Source organism: Pinus tabuliformis, chromosome 7 (assembly GCF_031772625.1).
Source record: "Pinus tabuliformis cultivar Carrire ecotype Pingquan chromosome 7, CPIR1, whole genome shotgun sequence".
Taxonomy (NCBI): Eukaryota; Viridiplantae; Streptophyta; class Pinopsida; order Pinales; family Pinaceae; genus Pinus; species Pinus tabuliformis.
Window position 1 is genome coordinate 1,975,084,492 of NC_142293.1, and position 23,247 is coordinate 1,975,107,738.

General features: G+C 37.1%; 1 protein-coding gene across 1 annotated transcript in view; it reads right to left on the minus strand.

The window, feature by feature from the left end:
- Positions 1-244: 244 nt before the first annotated feature.
- LOC149256385 (Prefoldin chaperone subunit family protein) overlaps positions 245-23,247 on the minus strand; it is a 54,110-nt gene continuing 31,107 nt past the window's right edge. Inside the window, exons 3-4 of the mRNA XM_089457416.1 lie at positions 15,611-15,680; positions 245-729 (exon numbers count right to left, since the gene is read on the minus strand). Of these exons, the coding sequence (XP_089313542.1) occupies positions 689-729; positions 15,611-15,680 (111 nt within the window). The 3' untranslated portion in view covers positions 245-688. The remainder of the gene's footprint in view (positions 730-15,610; positions 15,681-23,247) is intronic.

Genomic DNA, 23,247 nt, shown 5'->3' on the forward strand with positions numbered 1-23,247 from the left:
TCAAAAGTAAGCTTAATAATGTTTTAGAAACATACCGATAACATATAAAGAGAGACATCTTTAAACACAAATAATGAACTGAATGAGGTACTATATCCCATAGCATAAGGCAAATCCCGATTAACCTTTGGAGAACAAAACTGTAATTAATAAATTGTCCCAATCACGTCAACCTGGTATAAAATACATATCACGGACAGCATTTGAAAAGCATGCAGACTAGTGACTAACTGCTGTACAACTCTAAACCAAAACATTATGCGATCAACTGAATTTAGACAAGAAACCAGAACTAGGATTTAACCAATGGATAGGCTTTCTTTCAACCTCTAATCAGAGAAGGATATGCAGTTAACTGTACTTCCCGAACAATTCTCTGGTTAAACCAATTGTACACAACGTCAGAACAGTATTTCTCTTATGTATTTTAACATAAATAATAGGTGTATATTCCTACCTCTAATGACAGAAAGAGGGATTTAGAGAGAGATAGCTAAGCTCCTGGTTGCTCAGAGAGATTGTGTCAAACAAAAGGATCATGTTATAATGTCAGTAGGAGAACAACAAAACATGTAATTTGTCTCTTTTGATGAGCTTTCACACCTAAAACTTTCACGATTACCCATGATTGCCATATGCTCAATATTGAAACACCCGGTTCTGCCACCCAAGTATCAACACATATAGTTTACATCTTCTGCAGCCGCGCCTTAGTTTTCTCTAGCTCTCCTGATCAAGATAAAACATGTTCACTTTTAGTTTCCTTCCAAAAAGATCTTTCCTCCATCAAAGCCTAATGTTGCTGTAAACAAGTGTGTTACTACAAAGAAAGGTTGCATACATAACAAGAACAGCAAAGAGGGAATTTTTCTTATAAATATGAAAATATAAAGCAAATATAAACAAACACAGGATAACGTCAAATGAGTTCTCAACAAACACCATGCAGCTGATAGGAACCCAAATCTGTTTCATCAAAACTTCTCTAAATATGTGGAATTATTCTTAATACCTCTTCCTAAAACTGACCTAAAAACTGTAAAACCACTGTAAACCATTAGCTGCCCTAAAGCCTGAAATCTACATATTTTAAACCAGCATTTTGATAAATTCATTATCCATGTTATTGCATAACTGAAAACCCAAACATTTATCCCTAATATCACTGTAGGCCTTGAGCATGAACACATTTTATATAAAATAGGAAGATGTATGAATTGACTTATGATTTTTGCAATATCCTATAAGGTTTCCTAGTTTGATTTGTGTTAGATTTCCAATACAAGCCCAGATTTATTTATAACTCAACAATTATTTATTCCCAAAAAATTATTAAATAAAGTTCTGAATTGTTGTGAAGATAAAATCACTGGTAGTTAACTTCTCGAATAAAATATTTGCAATCGAAAAAAATAAAACCAAAGAGATCAATCACATCACAACAGTAAGTATAAAACCATAACGATTTTCCTTCATTAAAGTCCTCAGGAAAATCGGGGCCTAGACCCACAGAGAAATGCACTGCAGGAACCTGTAATTCAGCCCCAGTGGAAAACTCAGCCCAAGGAATTTGGCCCACCAGAAAACCGACATCCTGAATAATTCGGCCCTGTAGAAACTTGACCTTAACCACCAGCAAATCGGCCCTCTCCTTTCCTCGTATGGATCCTGTGCACTCAAGAAAATTAGCCTCTCCACAACTCGGCCTCCTCTACGCTTCAGAGACTCAGCCTCTCTTACAAACGAAGTTCATATACTTTAGAGGAATGCTCTGATACCAATGTTACGAACAAAGTTCGTATACTCAGAGGAATGCTTTGATACCAATGTAATGAACAAAGTTCGTAAATGCTCTGATACCAATGTAACAAACAAGGTTTGTATACTCAGAGGAATGCTCTGGTACCAATGTTATGAACAAAATTCATAAATGTAGCAGAATACTTAGAATGTCTGGTATATAAGAATGTCCATCATGGAATAGGTAATATAATATAGAAGAAGAAGAAAGAAGTAGAAATTATTTTAACGCCCACGAGGCTAAAGATAGCCTACGGGACAAATCGCTTCTTCGTTTGCTTGATGTATTCGGCCCTTTTTCTGTGAAGCTTCAAAATAAATGCTCCTTTCGACAAACCCCTCGCTAAATAGATAATCCCAAGAGATAGCTGTCAGCATATCTGCAAACTTTCCCTATTGTCTTTGAAGGCTTCACATTCTAAAATGAAGTATGTTTTTGTTTCCACTTTTCTGGAAGAACAAAAAAAGCATACTCTTTCCTCCCACACTTCTTTTAGCCTTTTCCAACGCCCTGTTTCACAACGGAGTTGATGAGAATTAGTCCTTAACTGAGCAATAAGAATTTTGGCTCTCCAAGAGATATTAGCCTCTATGTATGTGTTTGGTTGATGACTATGAGTGGGATTAAACACTTCAATATAGTACTTTTTCTTTCTTCCTAGCTCCTTATCCCAAGTACGCTTGTGGAACTTTTCCATAACAAAAGCTTTTATCTCTTTGTTGTTTATGGGACACGCATTCAAGCAAATACCCCATTTACTAAACCATTTGTTATTTTGCTGCATCCAAGTTTTTTTTCTCTTGCACAATCTGTCATTAAAGACAACCTTAGGCCATCTACCCTCTTCCATTTGCTCAATTTTTTTTAAATACCTTATGACTCGCACCATAGCAATTGCTTCAATAGGAGCAGTCCCTGTTTCACTTAACAAGATAGCATAAGGAACTGCACTTTTAATCTTGAATTTGTTTGTAATCAAACACTTATGAATTTTCTCAATTTGTCTCCACTGCATGTCGGATGTACTGCTAGCCCATAGTTCACAACCATAGAAAATCACCAGAATCACTAGAAGCCCAAAAAGAGTTTGAGTGGTTTTCCAGTCCCATAACTCTGCCTCTCTACACCTATTTTGAAAAGCATAAAATGCTTTCCAACCCGCCAAAGTTCTTTTCTTTCTACAACCATTCCAACTTAGATTTTTGTTGAAGTCAATTCCAAGGTATTGGTAATCCGCAGCTTCTTCCAGAATGTTGCCTTCAAAGTAGAACTTATGCTCGTTATGTTTTCTTTTCTTAGACAAAACCACTACTTTCGTTTTGCTAATATTGACTTGCATCCCCACACTTCTACAAAAATGCTCAAGGGATAGTGAGTGCTCTTGCAAACCAAGAGTCAATTTAGCAATCAGAATAAGGTCATTTGCATACAAAAGAAGCCTTATAACAAACTTGCCCAAATAGATACCATCACCCCCTTGCGAATTTAACCACTCAAGCTTGTGGATATATAAACCAAAAAGGTAGGAGACAGTGAGCAACCTTGCTTGACCTCGATATCGCTTCTAAAACTTTCAAAAATGCTTGTTGAAATTCTAATTTTGACTTTGCCTGCTGAAGTTCTAATTTTGACTTTCACCTCTTCATAGAGCCTATGCACAGTTGCTCTCAAATGTTTAGGAACCCCAAGTTCCTCCATTCTATGCCAAAGCTTATCCCTAGGAACCGAGTCAAACGCTTTTATGAAATCAACAAAACAACAAAAGACTTCTTCCTTTTTCTCCTAAACTTTTTCAATGATGTGCCTTAAAGTTATACAATGATCAAATGTGGAATGTTTAGGTGCAAAACATGTTTTCCCTTTAACACGCTTATCTCTTTCTTCTGCCCACTTGCTAATTTTGTTTTCTAGCATGCTTCCAAATAGCTTTGCAAACAAAGGGTTTATCATGATGGTCCTATAATTGGAGGGATTATTGACGTCACCGCTCTTGAAAAGAGGTATTGCCAAACTAGTTGTCCAATTTGTGGGGAGCCCCTGTTGTATGATGTTGTTGAAAATTTTTGTAATGTGAGGTGCAAGAATCTTTGAGCCCCAATTTAGATATTATGCTTGGAGTTCAACTAAGTCTTTTGCTTTTCCAACACCCAACTTCTTGATACCCATCTCTACCGCTTGCACCGTGAAGAGTTTAGTATTAATGTTGACCAAAGGGGGAGGTCAACCTTGGGATCCTGCTCATAGAGTTGTCTTGCATAGTCAAACCATTTAGAAGTTGTAATACTATTTCCAGTTTGTATCTTTTTCGATTGGAGCTCCTTCCAAAATAATCTGGGATTATTTTTCCCAAGGAAGATTACTTCTTCCCTCCTTGAAACCATGAAATCGGCCCTTTTTTTGCTTAATAACTACTTGTAAGCTTTGAACTTCATATTATCCTTGTTTGACTCTTTCCATATTCTCCTTGCCTTTTTGCATTTGTCATCAAACCAAGCATTAAGCGGAAAGCAATTTGTTTTAGACTTCTTAATTTTTGCACTTTGCAAGTGCGCATTGAATTAAATGTGTTAATTAATGACTATGATGGCTGTGAATTGTGATTTTCTCCTTCTCGAAGAACCTCCCTAGCGTCATTTTGAAGGTATTACAATTTTCTGAGCTCAAAAGAATTCTGCCTTGTGGAAGATTTTGTTGGACATGCTGAATTTTTTACTCTAATTGTTTCTTTCCAATCCAAGAGAAACATAAATAAATTGGCTTGTGATCTGATTTTAAGTCCCATAGCTGATCTCCAATCAAAACTTCCTCCATTTTCTCACACAAACCATGCGAGCAAATTACATAATCTACTACACTTGCTCCATTGTAAGTATTGCAAGTGAAATTACCAGAATTTTCCCATTTAGTCAAGCCATTACAAATGACTAAATCAAAGGCCCCACATAGAGTAAGCAATTGTTCACCAAAGAGATTGCAGCCCTTGTCCTCTGAAATTCTTTCCCACTGATGATTACTCTCTTCTGTAAGCCAAATAGGGTCGCAATCATCTTTACAGCAAAGAATGCTAGCTTGCTCACTTGCAGTCCTAGCATTGAAATCACCCACTATAAGGACTTCACCTAACTACGAATATGTTGCAATATCCGATTTTAAGGCTGCAAATGGATCTTTGTGGTCAAGCCCTCCACCTATGTAGATTTTTGAACCTTGCGGTGCGAAATAGCATGCTGCAATTCTGATGTGGTTTCCATTTTCTGATATTTTAAACCAAATGAATTGCTTATTTGAGTCTTATTTTTCTAACTGAATGAGACGACCTTTTTTCTCCCTTGCTAAAACCATGATACCCTCGTGCCCTTTAACATTCCCTGTTGCCTTGTTCCACACTGCCATCTTCCAGTATCCTTCAAACATAGGTGTTTTGCACCCTTCATGCTCATGTGTTTCTATGAGGCAAATTATGTCTCTATCTTCCTCAATAGGCCCTAACCCAGGTCCTCATCTCCATGTATAACCTCTACAATTCCAAAAAACTATCTTAAATACATGTGAGATGATGATTACAAATAAGGGTGAGAGCTTGCTTATATACTTAGGCAGGTACCCTTTCATGAGCGGCCATGTCTCCTTAGACATGCCCCTTCAGTACTAATTATTATTTAAGTTGTTATTATTATAATCATTATTACTATTTACATTTATATTATTTTTATATAATTTATATTCATCACATTGCCTTCTCTTCAGAAAGTTTTGTCCTCAAAGCTTATTGCTAACAAGGCGTGTCATATGTTTCTTTTCTTGTAATTTGTTCGCATATTTTACGAATTTTTGGAGTTGTCATCTTTGTTCTTCAATGATTTCTTATCATCCTTAAGTTTCTTAATCTGATTAAGCAGATTTTGGTTATGATTTTTTAAAAATGAAAGTTCTTCGTTTTCTAGATTGTTGACTTTATTCTTAGTGTCTTTCTCATCTTTAAATTTTTATTTGTTCAAATAACCTTTGATTAAGGGTTTTTAAGCGCAAATTTTCTTCTTTCTTCTCTGATAGACTCTCATTGAGTTTCTTCTCAGAACTTTCATTTTCTTGCTTTAATTTTTGCTTCTTAACCTTGGACTTCTTGATTTGTTCAAGTAATTTTTTATTATGGTCCCTTAGGCGCAAAATCTCCTTGTCCTTTTCTTTTGATTTATTGTAAAACATGTCTTCGAGATTTTTATATTTCTTTTCTGATGCATTGTTTTTTAGTTCAAGCTTTGCGAATTCTTCCTCTAATCTTTTCATTTGTGTCCTTGTATTACCTTGATGTTCTTCGGTACTAAATAATCTCCCACATGTTGGACAACATAATTTGCAAAAAAAATTAATATATATATATATATACCCAATTTCCATTAAACAAAATGGACATTTAGTCCAAAATGTTGACTTGTTTATGGAACTCGTCTTTTGTTCCTTCTCGACTTCTTTAAAATATATTTCTTGCAATTTATAAATTATTTTATTTATTTATTAAACTTTGTACCTTGTTGTTTTAATATTAACTTAACCAATTTCAAAAAAAAAAAACTATAATTACTCCTTCCTTTAACATTTATACCCTTTAACTATTGGATAACTTTGAATAACCCCTTTCGTAATTCAAAACTTGAACTTTCAATGACTTGAATGTTTTTTTCTGTAAATATCCCTTAATTTTAGACTCTTTTATGAATATATTAAAACTATATTATATAACTAATGTATATGACTTATATTATATAACCTACGAAACATAAGTCGATAATAAATATCAATTATATTATGTAACCAAGCGGGGCTTATATATTATGTAATCCAAAGTAGGGGATACAATGGAACGGATGGTGGATACGAAACAACGGTTGGAAGGGATTGTGGATACAGAACAACAATTGGACAGCGGATTGATCAGGGTTGAATTGTGAAATGATGGTGGCGTCTGGCCAGCAACTCCGATGTATATGACGCAAGAACTAAGCGCAAACAGGACGGTAACTGGTCAATGGGTGAGACAGAGTCGTAAGGTTGTTCCATGACTGTGCAGAGAAGAGGTGTGGTTGATGGTGGGGTTGTGCCAGTCGTGCGGCTCAGCAGTTGCAAAATGTTGTGGGTTGTCGTTGAGCCCAGTTAGAGGTATCTCAGATGGTCAGTTTGTCGTCTTTGATGTACCGGTTCAACGACGGTGGGTCCAGAGGCTCTGACGGCATATGGCATAGAAGCAGTTACAGAGAGGGTTGGGTCTCCAGTGGCGGCAGCACGGACAGGCGGAGTAGCAGGGGAATAGACGGAAGGGAAGACAACCGCGACGGTGCTATAGAACCGGCAAGGCGAAACTGCAAGCTCAGGCTATGGTGGCTCGAGCAGTGGCATTTGTGGTATGCCCGGTCTAGTAGTGATCCGCAAATGTGCGTTTGTTCAAAATCAACTAGGTTAATTTAATTTAGACTTCTTTTTTTGTTTTCATTTTTTTATTTTTTTATTTTTCAATTTTTATTTTGTTTTTCCTCTAACTCTTTTTTTTTAATATACAGTCTGTCTTCCTTTCCTTTCCTCTTTTGTATTTTTTTATTTTATATATAACTTCCTTTCCTTTTTTTTCTTTTTTTCTTCTTCTTTCTTTCTTTTTTTTTTAATAAATGTATAGCCAAAGGCCTAAATCACGAGCTAGCAGCATGGAGAAACTCCATATAAACTCTATAGCGAAACGCTTTGATCACGATGATAACCACGTTGATAGAGACTTTAATGGCCAATTGTCGGGATCGGAGAACGTGGCTCTAATACCAATGTTACGAACAAAGTTCATAAACTCGGAGGAATGCTCTAATATCAATATTACGAACAAATTTTGTACACTCATAGGAATGCTCTGATGCCAATGTAACGAACAAAGTTCGTAAACACTCTGATACCAACGTAACGAACAAAGTTCGTATACTCAGAGGAACGCTCTGATATCAATGTTATGAACAAAATTCATAAATGTAGCAGAATACTCAGAATGTCTTAGTATATAAGAATTTCCATCAAGGAACAAATACTATATTATATAAAAATATTTGAATACAAGTGAGATGATGATTACAAATGACGGTGAGGACTTGCTTATATACTTACAGGTACCCTTTCATGAGCAGCCATGTCTCCTTAGACATGCCCCTTCAATACTAATTATTATTTAATTGTTATTACTAGAATCATTATTACTATTTACATTTATATTATTTTTATATAGTTCATATTCATAACAACCTCTTGGAAATACTCCCGAAATTTCCCTACACTCTTCCTCCCTTCTCTTCAATCTAGTTGAGCCTCTTTCTCTAGAGAAAATCGCAACCTTCACTTGAATGTTATGTCACAGGGTTCTTCGAATTTGAACTTTGAGGTTCGAAATTCGAAAAACATCAAAAAGATTTTTCAAAGTTTGCTTATGTATGTGTATGGTAAGTGACCGCCCCAAGCATTCACAGAGGAACCACATAAATTTTCACCTAGTAAATTCACGGACCGATCCAGGTGCTATTTAATAATTGATTTTCAATCTACGTTTTAATCACTACCAAATAAAATGATGCAGAATATGTTAATGTCCCTTGACCAATTTGCCTAGTTATCAAACTGTCGTTTCCATTGGTTTGTTTTTGGACATGTCAGTGAAATGCCCTCCATTTGTATATAGCTATGTTTTGGTGTTGTTTGTTTGCATATGCAGTTGTTGAATAACTCACACTTCACCCAGTTGTCACACAGAATGTCTAGGCACCGCAACAACGGCTCAGATCGGAGGCTGTCACCCTGATCCCCAATCTCTCTGATTAAGCTGTCTCCCTACAACAGGCTAAGGCGGGTAGACCCTATGGAAAAGTGGAATGAAGAAGAACTAGTTGGGAACCAACTAGTTCGGGAGACACAGTGAAGCGATCAAGTACTTGATTAAGATTTAGCAAGACTTATAGGATTTGATTAGATTTTAAACGATTGATACCAGTGCCTTATGGAGTCAACGATCTTGCTAGAAAAATTAAGACTAAGTAATCGATTAGCAACTGCTGCTTAGATGAATGACTATTTTATATAAAATGCAGATCCTAAAACTAATGTGAGATGCAAGAATCTTGGTTAATTTTAGTTAATGCCTATTTAAATGTGAACCCTTCAATCCTTTCTGTGTTGAGCCTAATTTCGTAGTAATTGGCAGAGAGAAGATCAGGAAAAGCACACTAAGGTGTGATTAACGATACCTCTCCTGAACTTCTAACATACCTGGTGCTTCTGGCGCTGCAAAGAACTGTGACTCTGACGACTGCAAGGTCACCGTTTTAAGTACTATTCAAGCAAGCTTCTCAAGAAAAGACGGATGGAGATATCTCTGTCTATCGACCAAGCTTATGCTTGGAAGTAAATTTTATTTATGCAAAACTAACTTATATGAAAATGCACCAGATGATGAGAAGATGAGATGAAGTTAGATTCAAGGATGAAAAGATGCTTATGTCACAGAAACTTCCAATACCCAAATGAAATGTTCGCTTTATTAAAGGAAGACTCGAAATTAAACCCCTGAAGATATTACAATTAGAACACAAGCTTATTTCAAATCTTTCTGATACAGTTATAGCTCAAAGAGAACAAAAACTTCTTTGCAATTAATATCAACAGATGCTCAAAAAATACTCAGTTTTATGAAACAAAAGATATGCATTTTATCACAATTCCATGAGAGAGTACTTAATTTTCAGAAATTAATTTTTAGGACAGCAGTAAGAAAATCTTTATGACAGCAGCAATATGACAATGAAAACAGTAAGCTATCAATGAATCTTTATACCAAAAATTTTTCCAAACTTGCTCACATGAATTATCAAAAAATTTCAGCCTGTTATGATGTGATTTCTGGAATTATATCAAAACTGATATACTTATTACAGTCAGAAATTAAAACATGAAATAAGCCTAATGATGAATGCCCAACTCAAGAAATTAATTCCTTAATGTATTAGACAACTTAGGAATTGATTTTAGGCTAACCCACATGAAATTTTTCCACTGTTATATTTCAGACTTCAGAAACAGAATTATTCAGAGATAACAGTGACCCAAAATGTAGATCTAGGCCAAATTCTTAATACACATCAAACATAAATGACTTGTTAATGTATTTAGCAATTTTTTTAGTTAATTTCAAACCACTTAGATGTGTTTTTCACCATTTTTAGAAAAGTATATGACTGTTGTAGCAAACAGTGAGGAAAAATATGGTTTAGAGATCAAACCCTTAGGCCCTAGGTCTTGAAGATCACTTGCCCAAGTTGCCAAAAAAAATTCAATATCTGAAACACAAATTTTTACCAAATTTTCTGCAAAAACCCACCAATGATTAGCTTCAGAAAATCAAATATTCAAATCAGAAATGGAGCAAGGGAATCTAGGGCCAATGAGAGCTAGCACTAGGCCCAATAGAACTAGCGTTGGGCTAGGAGAAGGCAGATTTGGGCTTAGGAGCCCCAAAACTTGAAACCCTTATTCTAAAAAAAATTATTTTGCTTTAGATCTTCAAATTTATTGCAAAATCTTTAATGGTTGGCTTTGTAAAAAGATTTGGAATAAGATATTGCCCTCCAAGGCCTAGATCTGTCTCAAAACCCCCAGATCTGCTTGAAAAATCTCAGATCTGAAGATTTACTTGGTTGATTTCTCAAATCTATTCCTGCAAACAATCTTTGAGTCCAGATCTTGCCCTCCAAGGTCTAGATCTAGCTCAGATCTGAAAATTTTCTTGGCTGATTTCTCAAATCTATTCCTGCACAAGTAAAAAGAAAAAAACCCAATACCCAATATGTACAAAAATAGATAAAATCTCAAAAACCCAAGTGTTAAAATTCAAAATTATGTTACAAACATTTCAAATCTACACAAGTAAATAATAGATCTATACAAATAACTTACAGATATATACAAATAAATAACAGATCTATCAGATCTGAGAAGTACGAGTCCAACTCCGCTCCCAGATCTGATAATCTAAGGCTCTTAATAGCCAGATCTATCAAAATGTCCACAAAATATTTAAAAGATTTTGAAATTTTAGAGAGGTACTACCCCAAAAACGCCCTGCAGAAAAAATATTATCATTAGATAAATCTGGAGGCTTATATGAAGTAGGCTCTTTAGAAAATATGTGTTGAAAGTTGGTTGGTCCAACCGAGGACTATCCCCAAACGCTCAATGAGAACCTGAGAGATCTTCTGCAAACACTAGATCAACCATCAAATCAAGTAGAGAAATAGAACAATAAAATTCTGAAGAAATAGAGATACCTGCTACTTCAATCAAAATTAAAATTGTTACCCTAGATCCAACAAACTGAATAAGATACCTGTATTCAGATTATTCTGAAGGGATAAATCATTTTTCTAACCCTCAAGACACTTTACATCATGATTTTTATATTTTTTACATCTCAAGGGGGAAAACCCATCTGAAATAGACCCTCACAGACTACCCAGTTCTGCGACACAAATATAATCTAGCAAATCAAGCAATTTGTAATAAAATAACATAACCAAATAGTTAGGATTATTCCCAAATCACTTTTACATAGACTCGATCTAGAATACTAAGACTCCCCTAAGATCCCAGTGACAAAATCCATTCCGGCTTTGGGGTAACGCTGAAGAAAAACTCTGTCGACCATCCGAGAAGGGATCGGTGAGACAAAAAACCTCTCGAAAAGTAGGTTTACCTAGGTGATTACATACACGACACGCATTTGTTGAGATTATTTGCATTATACACATGCAGACTGGGTTTACATTATAAGATGATCCTCAGGCTGATGATGATAGCTGGATGGTAGGAAAACATCGATCAGGCGCTATCCCTTTTGCGAAAAAAGGGGGTATATTGCTATGGGTTGTTGACACGTAGTGGTCAACACACCCATGATATGATGGTATGTGCAATGACCACCCTTTGATTTCATATATCGGGTCACCTTGTCAAGATGTGTTCACTCTCCAACGGAATAACGGAGAATTTTAATTTTTCATTATCCACATTCATTAATATATTAATTTAATATATAACTTTTAGCACACACGACTATTGAAGTGGTTTATTAATACAATACATATGGTATATAATATAAATATTTATTATATAAGTTATATATAAATTTAAATATTATTTTATAAAATGAGTATAATATTTAATATATTTAAATTTTGGTATAGTTTAGAAATATTTTAATTAGAAAATTAATCAACTTATATAAGTTGAATATGTTGATTTTACATAGCATTGAATGTGCTCTAGCTCCGAAATTTTGTGAAGAGACTAGAACACATGAAATCTCCAAGATTTGGAAATTGTTTGGAGAAATTCCACCCGAATGAGAAATTATTGAGAAAATTAATGGGTTCCTAAGTCTAAGCTTAGGAAAATTAAAATATTAATGGGTATTAATAAAGATATGGGTGAGAAGCTTTTAAGAGACGAGGATCAAGTCTTTTTTAATCTTAGCCGTTGATTAGACACTTAAGCTCAATGGTTGATTCATCAACAGGAAAAGTATAAGAGAAGACTTGAGAGTCATTTGGAGACACACCGAGCAAACACTCAATAACCCAAGGGAAATCGATTCTCAAGGAGGAGGAGTTCGATTTCAGAGGGAGAGTTGCAAGGTGAAAGAAGAGGAGGGTTTCAGCATCAGTCAGAGACTGAGGAGGAGGTGACACAGTGCCTCAGAGAGAGTGCAGAGGGAGAGCTTTGAGAGACAGCGCAGGCAGGAACGAGATTTCATGCAGTCCTCACGCAGATGATGCAAGGAGGACGCAATCCTCACCTGCGCAAAGTCTGATTTAGCCCATAAAGGGCCTTCTTCAACCTACATACATGAGACACTCTCCCATGCACATCAAAGCCTTGAGGCTGCTCAATATACACTTCTTCCTCAATAACTCCATTGAGGAAGGCAGTGTTCACATCCATCTGATGTATCTTCACTTCATCTCTGAAGCAATAGATATGACCACTCTAATAGATGCATATCTGGAAACAGGAGCAAATGTCTCCTCATTGTCCACTCCCTCCTTCTAGGAGGACCCTCTCACCACGAACCTCGTTTTGTGCTTCTTGACACTGCCATCAGTTGCATGCTTGATCTTGAATATCCATCAAAAAGTGACCATTGACTTCCCCTTAGGCCTCAGCACTATGTCCCACCCATCATTCCTCGTGATGGAGCTATACTCCACCATGGCATCCCTCCAGACATGCTCATCTGCAGCCTCCTCAAAAGTGGAAGGCTTGGACTCACTGATGCTGCTCGTCAAGGCCAACGAACTCAAAAATCTCGTTGATGGTCTACTCTACCTCAAAGTGTTGCTAGGTGCCTCCACATGCTCCTCAGTAGTGTATAGTCTGTGTATGCAGCTACAGCAGTATGGCCTGCTATGTTTCTGCCTTTTGTAGACATCAAACTGTTCTCGACACTGGAGCACACTCAATACAGTATATGGCCAGATCTGAGGGAGTGTAGGCTGTGCATAAAGAAAAGGTAGCTACAGCAGAGGTACAGCCTTTAAGGCCTGCTGGCATCTCGCTGGTCACCTTAGCAATTCGCCCTTCTTATCCTTGAATGCAGTCTTCCTTCCTTTTGCTCTCTTGCTCTCTTCTCATGTGATCAACTTCTCCTATCTTGTCTTCTTTATGCTTTGAGAAAAGATAACTAATCTCCTCAATCATAGCTGCCACCTATCTCAATCTTGTGATATACAACTATGATTAAATCCTAACCTAAGTCACTAGTGTTCCAAAACTTCTATAACATTTTGTTTAGATCCTTGAGACTAAGTTGACTTCAAAAAACTAGACTTTCATTTTTCTTTTTCTTCTTTTCAAATGAAATTACAAGAAACCATTAGTGGCCACCTTTCCAAGGTGATCCCCACTAACATGTCTCAAACTACTTAATGTACCTGCACACTAAGACCTGTGCAAGAGGTTCCTGCTTCAGTTATATTTCTGCACAGATGGTGGGTAGCTTTCCCAAGTCACTCAAAACTAACCCCTTGATGCTTGGGAATTTGCATCATTTGCCGGTGCTAAATAACACACAGCACCTAAGCACAAGTTTTGTCTCTGCTCTTACTTTGGGTTGCTCTCCTGGAGTATCCTTTTACTCCTGAATGTTAAGCAATGGTCCAAATCAGTTGTTTGAAATTTGAAGGTGTCCCCACCAGATTTGAAAATACTATCTGGTAATACTGGTCAATTAAAACTATTTCTTTTTCTGTTTAAGACAGACAAGATTCCACATTTTGGCTGTATTTAATTCAATTACAATTATGTGACAAATAGTTATCGGAGACAGCTAGTAGCATTGTTACAATTAGGTAGAACTACAGCTTGGAAGCCAATCTCAAAACAGCATGTACATCACCCAATAAGAAACTACATCCAAGCACCAATCTTAATGGTAGCACAGTGGTTAGTCACAGAAATGAGACAACTCATCATTTCTGATGTGATAAACATGGAGAACAGAATCCGCAGAGGAAACTAAAAGAGATGAATTTGTTTGAGATTGAAATGCAGTATGAAAGCATCAAGCATAGGCATGGTACTGCCAAGTATGTAGGGAAAATATATCAAAGTCATCCTTGACTGTGCACAGATTCAACATTTGGGAGGTAAATCATAAATAGATAAAAGCAAGGAAAAGGTAGAGGAAAGGTCAATAGCCCAACCAAGATAGAAGCCTGCTTGAGAAAACTATGAAGCATTGCCCAAAACAACCTCAGCAAAAGGAACACTTGCAGAGCAGACCAGAAGTTAAACACCATGCTTTTCCTTTTTCCTCTAGTTTTCTTCAACCTAACCCTCAATTAATTGCGAGTTACCATTTTTCTCATAAAAAAGCAGAGGATAATTTCCTTTTGGGAGGTCATTTGATAATAATCCCAATGGACCAATTGGTAATGCTAAAATCTAAGGGGATCAAAGACTAGTTGTCTTAATCATGCCAATATAATACGAAGGAATTTTTCTTAATTATAATGTGTGTAAACTTATATTTTCCCCAAAATTACTAATGATGCTTTGATTGTGGGGTTCATATCATGACATCCAATAAAGTCACTAACACTGCTCAAACTTGAGAACCTCAAGAGACTGCTTGTGAGGTAACTGTTTGAGACAAAGAATCGAATTGCAACATATGGTAGAGAGAATTTCTTACCACCAGTCTCTTTAAAGCCATTGAAAGAGATTCAATCTTGAATGGTGAGTTACTGACTCACTACTATAGATGTTGATCATGCAGTACAGTATCTTTATAGCTAACAGATGCTCTATCATCAATGACTACACAGAAAAAATATTATTTGTCAGGGCTCGAGTGATTTATAGATTTGCAACACCCAGAAATCAGATCAACTGATATTTGCCCCAGGTCTGTCTTGCTGTTGACAGTTGTACCACATATGCTGTCTACAGCTATACAACATTTCCAGTCATTTTGTAATTTCTTTATTTACCCACCGCCCAGATTGAGATGCATTTTGCACTCTTCTAAAATGTTGCTTCAATATCTAGTCGTTGCCAGAGTCTAGACATGCTAAATGTCCATACCCATCATCAGCTTCTGTATCTCCCTTTCCTCCCCTACAGATATGCCCCTACCCGAGTCTCTATAATATATATCAATCACACAGACACAAACACAAACAAAAGAGAAATTTTGTTTCAAAAATAAATAAATAAGGGAATGGAGAGACTCACTTTCTTGTGAAGCCGTGGCTGATTTTATGTCTGTACGAAAGAAAAGTCCACATCTTTTCTCATAAACAGGCTGTAACAAAAAGAAATAACATTCACTGTCAGAAAAGTGTTTCAAGGAAGAACAACTGGCATAATAATTAAAACAATACAACTGATCCGTGCACCATAATATTGTTCTGAAAAATCCCTTATAGGGATGGTACATCCATAACATGACTACTGTCCACATAACCTTAAGTATATACTATAAACTAAGTTGAAAAAGGAAAATAAATGAAGTCGTATGTCCAGCTAGATGTTTCCATTTTCCAAAGTGCAATTAACAGAAAAACAAAAAAAATTGCATTGAAAAACAACCCGTCACCTTAATTACTACTGTATTATAACTATTTATGGTAAAATCCCAAATTGCTAAAACTAAAAAAGCTTTTATGGAATATAAATGGCTTTGTGATATTTATAGTCCACTGCCAAATCTACCATCTAAAGTATAGGGTAGCAGTCAGCCAAAGTTGTTTCTATCAGAAATAGTCGTTCCCTAGCTCTGATTAGACAATCATAAACAAAGTGGGTAAGCCCAAAGTTCAAAACCATGATTGAGAAAGTGATCAAGCTTGTCAAACAGTGAAGTTCTATGTTATGTAAAATTATTTTGTAAAAGATTATTTAGTGTAATTAGACGAAAGGGCATGATCATAAGAGCATGCCCTTTCCCTAAAAGGTACCCACGGCAGTATATAAGCCAGGGACCCTCATTGTAAAATCCCATCATTCAAGTAATTAACAAAATATAAATATTTTTATCATATCTGAAGTTTATATGCTCCATTTGGTATCAGAGTTGGTTTACAAGTCTCAGCAAAAATTCGTGCTGCACAGTTCACTGTTCCACGCTGCATCATCCTTCTCCATCATCCACGTCTCTACTATTTCCAGTCCCCTGTTTCTAGCCGCCGGCCATTTCCGTCCACTCTATTGATTTTTGGGTAGCATTGGATGTGCTCTAGCTCCAAAATTTTGTGGAGCGGTTAGAACACATGAGATCTCCAAGACCCAGAAATCGTTTGGTGAATTCCACCCGGATTGCATTTTATTAAAATAATTAATATTTTTAATGTTCCTAAGTCTAAACTTAGGAAAATTAAATATTTATGGGTATTAATGAAAATATGGGTGAGAAGCTTCTAAGAAACAAGGATCAAGTCTAATTTAATTTTAGCCGTTGATTAGAGACTTAATCTTGGTCGTTGATATCACTACAGAAAAAGTATAAAAGAAGACTTGAGAGTCATTTGGAGATACACCGGGCAAATACGCAGTAACCTGAGAGAAATCGATTCTCAAGAAGTACGAGTTTGATTTCAGAGGGAGAGTTGCAGGGTGAAGGAAGAGGAGGGTACCAACAGCAGTCGGAGACTAAGGAAGAGGAGTCACAGTGCATCAAAGGGGCAGTGCAGAGGGGCAACTCAAAGAGGCAGGGCAGCAAGGGACGCAGTCCTCACGTAGAGATGACAGAGAGGTGACGCAATGAAGGTTGGAGGGTCTCTTGGGTGTCAGAATTTCTCCAAAGGGTGGAGGAAAATTATCTCAGGTGTTTTCTCAGAGATTTCTCTATGTTCTACAAATTATTTCTTGTAAAGAGATTGTTGCTGAAGAATAATAAATTTACCCTCATCTGCTGCACCAGTTTTACCGCATTGGGCTTTTCTAGGGACTATTGTCCAAAAATAATTGTGTTGACGTGATTGATTCTTGTGCTTGTATTTATTTGTTCTCTTCTCTATGTTATTATGTGACAACTGCAATAGAATTTAATTTGATGTTTATTGAAGGGTTTGTAAATAACTTATTGTGGAAAATAAGTAGGAGAAATAAATCAGTTACTGCAGTAGAATTTCGTGTTAGAAATTTTCACATGGTATCGGAGCTGAGATCGAACAAGAGGATTAGAGAATCTGCAATGAGTCGTGAGCATGATGCTAGAGCAGCAACTCAAAAGGACTCACGCAATTCTCCTGGGAAAGAGGAAAGAACGAAGAATTTAATGGATAACAACAGTTCTGTGTTGGCTTCCAGACTGGAAGAAGAAGTCGTTTGCTTCGCAAGTTTTGCTTCCTCTAAGGTTTGGTATATTGATAGTGGGGATTATGTGCACATAACAGGAATACGAAAATGTTTCTCGAGCTATCAAGAAGAACAGATGAACTTCAAAATCACCATGGGAAAGTCAAAATGTACCCCTGTAGGAAGAGGTGCTGTAGTTTTTCAAACAGAATCAAAGGGTCAGCTTCGAGCTACCAATGTGTTACATGTGCCTAGATTGGGAATGAACTTACTCTCTGTATATTAGTTACATAACAAGGGCTATGATGTTTACTTCATTGGGAAGAAAGTATGTGTTAAACATCTGAGTTGGAAGAAGAAGGCCCAAATTGAAGTCAGAAGTAACAAATTGTATAAGTTACAGCTAGAATCTCCAATGGCACTGATAGGCAACAGTGATGAAAAAGATTTGAATCAACTATGGCACAGAAGCATGGGGCACTTACACCATGGGGCTCTAAGAATTCTCGAAGGAACCATCACAGAAGTTCTATCATTAAGTACCAAACGAGATGATGTATGCAGAGGTTGCGCACTGGGCAAGTACCCCAAAGCGGCTTATTCCAGAAGTAATAGTAGGGCAAAGAGTGTTCTGGGATTGATACACTCAGATATCTGCGGACCCATGTCCACAAAAGCTCTTAGTGGTGCCGAATACTTCGTCACCTTCATTGATGACCACTCCAGGAAAACTTGGATCTACTTTCTAAAAACCAAGGATGAGGTTTTTGATCGACTCAAAGAGTTTAAAGCTCTGGTTGCGAATCTGACAGGGAAGAGGATAAAAGTGTTGCGCTCAGACAATGGTGGAGAATATATTGATAAGGACTTCACTAATTTCTGCGCAAGGGAAAGCATCAAAAGAGAATGGACAGCTCCATATAATCCGGAGAAAATGGAGTAGCAGAGAGGAAGAACAGAACTATTGTTGAAGCAGCAAGGGCAATGTTGTATGATTAGGATATGCCCAAATTTCTATAGGCAGAAGCATGCAGAATAGCAGTATATGTTCAGAACAAGACTCCTCACAGGGCATTAGGTAAGATTACTCCAGAGAGTGTCTTCACCGGCAAAAAGCCTGAAGTGAGTCAATTCAGGATATTTGGGAGCTTGGCATACTGCCATATACCCAAAGAAAAGAGGAAAAAATTGCATTAAACAGCAGAAAAAGGATATCTTGTGGGATATAGCGAGAATGCTAAGTCATATAGAATCTACCTTCCGGGAAATAGAAAGATCGTAGTATGACGGGATGTAAAGTTTATGAAGGACAGAGCTTTTAGGAAATCCTGAGAAATGTCTTCCGATGAGTAGTCAAAGGATGATCCATTGGTCCAGCCACTTCGACCAGCCGGGAACATCAACAGATACTACAAGATGCAGAGGAGTTCATTGGAGCTCCTAGGGATGAGAAAAGGGAGCGTATACAACCAGATAGATACCAAGCTTTGGTGGCTCATGTTGGAGAACCCTCTAGTTTTCAGGAGGTCGTTCAACATCAAGCAGTGCCACAGGGTTCGCCGAACTTGAACCTTGAGGTTCGAAATTCGGCGAACCTCAAAAAAATTTAGGTTCGGGTTAAGTTCGATAAATTTTGGTTCATGTTCGATTTTTTGCATGCCTTATTTTACGTGTTAAGTTCGATAAATTTATGTGCATGTTCGATTTTTTGCGTGCCTTATTTTGCGTTGCAGGGTCCGTCGTATTTCAACTTTGGAGTTCCAATCTCTTCGCGTTATAGGGTTTGCCCACCATATTTCAATTTTAGAGTTCCAATCCCTTTTCGTTTGGGTTGTCAAGCATGCAAATGAAAACATGCGCATACATCTAGTATATCCTGTATGGGAGCCATCGTGAAAAATCTGACAGTTTCAGAAGCCATCGGGCGGTTCTCCCAGAAAACATGGGTTGTTATAAGAGAGCCTTCAACGTATCGGCCTTCGATGATTTGTACATAAAAAAAATAAAAAATACCATTGACGAAACAGCAATTGCTTAGAGACGCAACTGCAAACTTCGGTAGGTTATGCCCTCGCCAAGAGAGACACGATGGTAAGTTAGTCAACAAACTTTTAACTTTTTCATTTTTGCCCCTTTTTAAAAAAAAATGAATCACATTCATATACTTTTATAATTTGCTTTTAGATACGTATTCTTTTATACATACATATATATATATATATATATATATATATATTCATAATAATGAATTATATATTAAATTTTATTTGAATATATTTTCTCATTAAAATTGTTTTATAAAAAATTTACTTTATTTATTTATTATTCTTTTACATATATTAAAAACTAATATATTAATATGATAATGAGATGCATATTAAGTTCAATTAAATTTTATGTTAAATATAATAATTTTTGTGTATATAAAGGATTACAAATTTAATATATAAATATTATATTGGATTATATTAAAAATATTATATATATATATATATATATATATATATATATATATTCGAATTTAATGGCGAACCCCATTCGAACTTTATCAGAAAATTCGAATTCAAATCAAACTTAATCTTTGTCGAACTCGAATTCAAACGTGAACCATGTGACATTGGCGTCAAGTATGGGTAGATGCTATGGTGGAGGAATACAATTCCATAATGATCAATGATCTTTGGGAAGTGGTACCTAGGCCTCAAGACAGATCAGTTGTAGGTTCGAGACGGGTCTACAAGGTCAAATATGTTGCAGATGGCAGTGTGGAAAAATACAAAGCTAGGTTCGTGGCTGAGGGGTATACTCAGAAAGAAGGGATAGACTATGAAGAAACCTTCGCCCCAGCAGCCAGGTATACTTCTATCAGATCCGCGATATCCCTTGCAGCACAGATGGGGTGAGAGATTCACGAGGTGATAGAAGAAGAAGTATACATTGAACAACCAGAGGGTTTTGAGACACATGAGAAGAAAACTCATGTATGTAGGTTGAAGAAAGCCTTGTATTGGCTTAAACAAGCGCCTAGAGCATGGTACAGTCGAATTGATGGTTACTTGGAGAAGATGGGATTCGTCAAGAGTGACGCAGATCCCAACCTCTACTATCTGATTGTAGAGAATGAGCCTCTAATTCTGGTGTTATATGTGGATGACCTTTTCTTGACAGGTTCATCCAAGGTCATCAAAGATTGCAAGGAAAACCTAGCTACAGAATTTGACATGAAGGATTTGGGACGAATGCATTATTTTCTGGGGTTGGAAGTTTGGCAACAGAAGGGTGGAATTTTCCTTGGACAAGGAAGATACGCTACAGAAATTTTAAAAAGGTTTAGAATGCAGGACTGTAGACCCATGGCTACTCCAATGATTACCAACTGGAAGAAGATTGATGCATCTGAAGATAAAGAAGTAGATCCCACCTTGTACAGGCAGCTCATAGAGTCCTTGATGTATCTAGTCAATACCAGGCCAGACATTTGTTACCCTGTCAACACCCTCAGTCAGTGCATGGTGGAACCCAAGAGGGCACACTGAGCAGTAGCCAAGCATGCTCTCAGATATATACGAGGAATAGTGGAGCATGGATTAATGTACACCCGAGGCAATGATATCAGGTTGAGTGGGTTGACTAATGCAGATTGGGCTGGAAGTTCAATGGATCAGAAAAGTACCATTGGGTACAGTTTCAACATTGGATCAAGAATGACCTCTTGGTGTAGTAGGAAACAAAAATCCATAGCTCTGAGCTCAGCAGAAGCTGAATATATGGCAGCTAGCACAGCATCGTGTGAAGCCATATGGCCTAGGAATTTGCTTGTGCATCTATTCATGAGAAGGATGGAAGCAACCAATATTTTGTGTGATAACCAGAGTTGCATCAAGCTCTCTAAGAATCCAGTTTTTCATGATCGGTCGAAGCACATTGACATCAGGTGTCACTTTATTAGAGACTGTGTCCAGCGAGGGGCAGTACAGTTACAGTACACTCCGACAGGAGAACAGGTGGCAGACATTCTCACCAAGGCTCTAGGAAGAACAAAGTTTGTTTATTTCAGGGAGAAGATGGGGATGATTGAGAATTCGTTTCAGTAGCAGAAGCGAATAATGCAGTTCTTAAGAGGGAGCTGCAGTGCAATAGTTAGCAATGGCAGTGCTATGGGCAGCATGATGCAACATTTGAGAGGGAGTTGCAGTATAGATGCAACAGTGACAGTGGCAGTGTAATGGGCAACAGTACAGATTGCAGCAGCGCAGTGGATGAGAGGCAGGAGGCCGAGCATCAGCAGCGCAGAGGACCGATGTCATGGATCAATGTGATACTGTTGTTGGGAAGAATTGCTCAAGCACATTCCTCGCTAAGAGAGAGTGTTGATTTTTGGGTAGCATCGGATGTGCTCTAGCTCCGAAATTTTGTGGAGGGGCTAGAACACATGAGATCTCCAAGACCCAAAAATTGTTTGGTAAAATTCCACCCGAATTGTATTTTATTAAAATAATTAATATTTTTAATGGTTTACCTAAGTCTAAACTTAGGAAAATTAAAATATTAATGGGTTTTTAATGAAAATATGGGTGAGAAGCTTCTAAGAGACGAGGATCAAGTCTAATTTAATCTTAGTCCTTGATTAGAGACTTAATCTCGACCGTTGATATCTCAACAGGAAAAGTATAAAGTAAGACTTGAGAGTCATTTGGAGATACACCGAGCAAATACTCAGTAACCCGAGGGAAATCGATTTCAAAGGGAGAGTCGCAGGGTGAAGGAAGAGGAGGGCATCAGCATCAGTCGGAGACTAAGGAAGAGGGGACGCAGTGCATCAGAGGGACAGCGCAGAGGGACAACTCAAAGAGGCAGCGTAGCAAGGGATGCAGTCCTCACGCAAAGATGATGCACAGGTGACGTAGTGAAGGCTGGAGGGTTTCTCGGGTGTCAGAATTTCTACAAAGGGTGGAGGAAAATTATCTCAGGTGTTTTCTCAGAGATTTCTCTATGTTCTGCAAATCATTCCTTGTAAAGAGATTGTTGTTGAAGAATAATAAATAAACCCTCATCTGCTGCACTGATTTTCCCACATTGGTTTTTTTCGGGAACTACTATCCAAAAATAATTGTGTTGATGTGATTGATTCTTGTGATGGTATTTCTCTGTTCTCTTCTCTATGTTATTATGTGACAACTGCAGTAGAATTTGCTTTGATGTTTACTGAATGGTTTTGTAAATAACTTATTGTAAAAAATAAGTAGGAGAAATAAATTAGTCACTGCAGTAGAATTTCGTGTTTGAAATTTTCACATACTCGACACCATGTTTTCCCTTATACACATTGTATATACACTAGAGAATGGGAAACCTTAGCTACACGAATTCTTAGATTATCAGAAACTTGTCTCATTCAATCATACATCATGAGACTTAAACCCCATCTCCAAGTTGAGCTTGAGCTTCATGACATCACTTCTAGAGAAGAAGCAAGACAGAAAGAAAAAGATGCTGAGAAGAAGCATGAAAAGATGCAGAGGCCAAAAGTTGAAAGAGTATATCCAAGACGAATATTTTCCCAAACTGCGAAC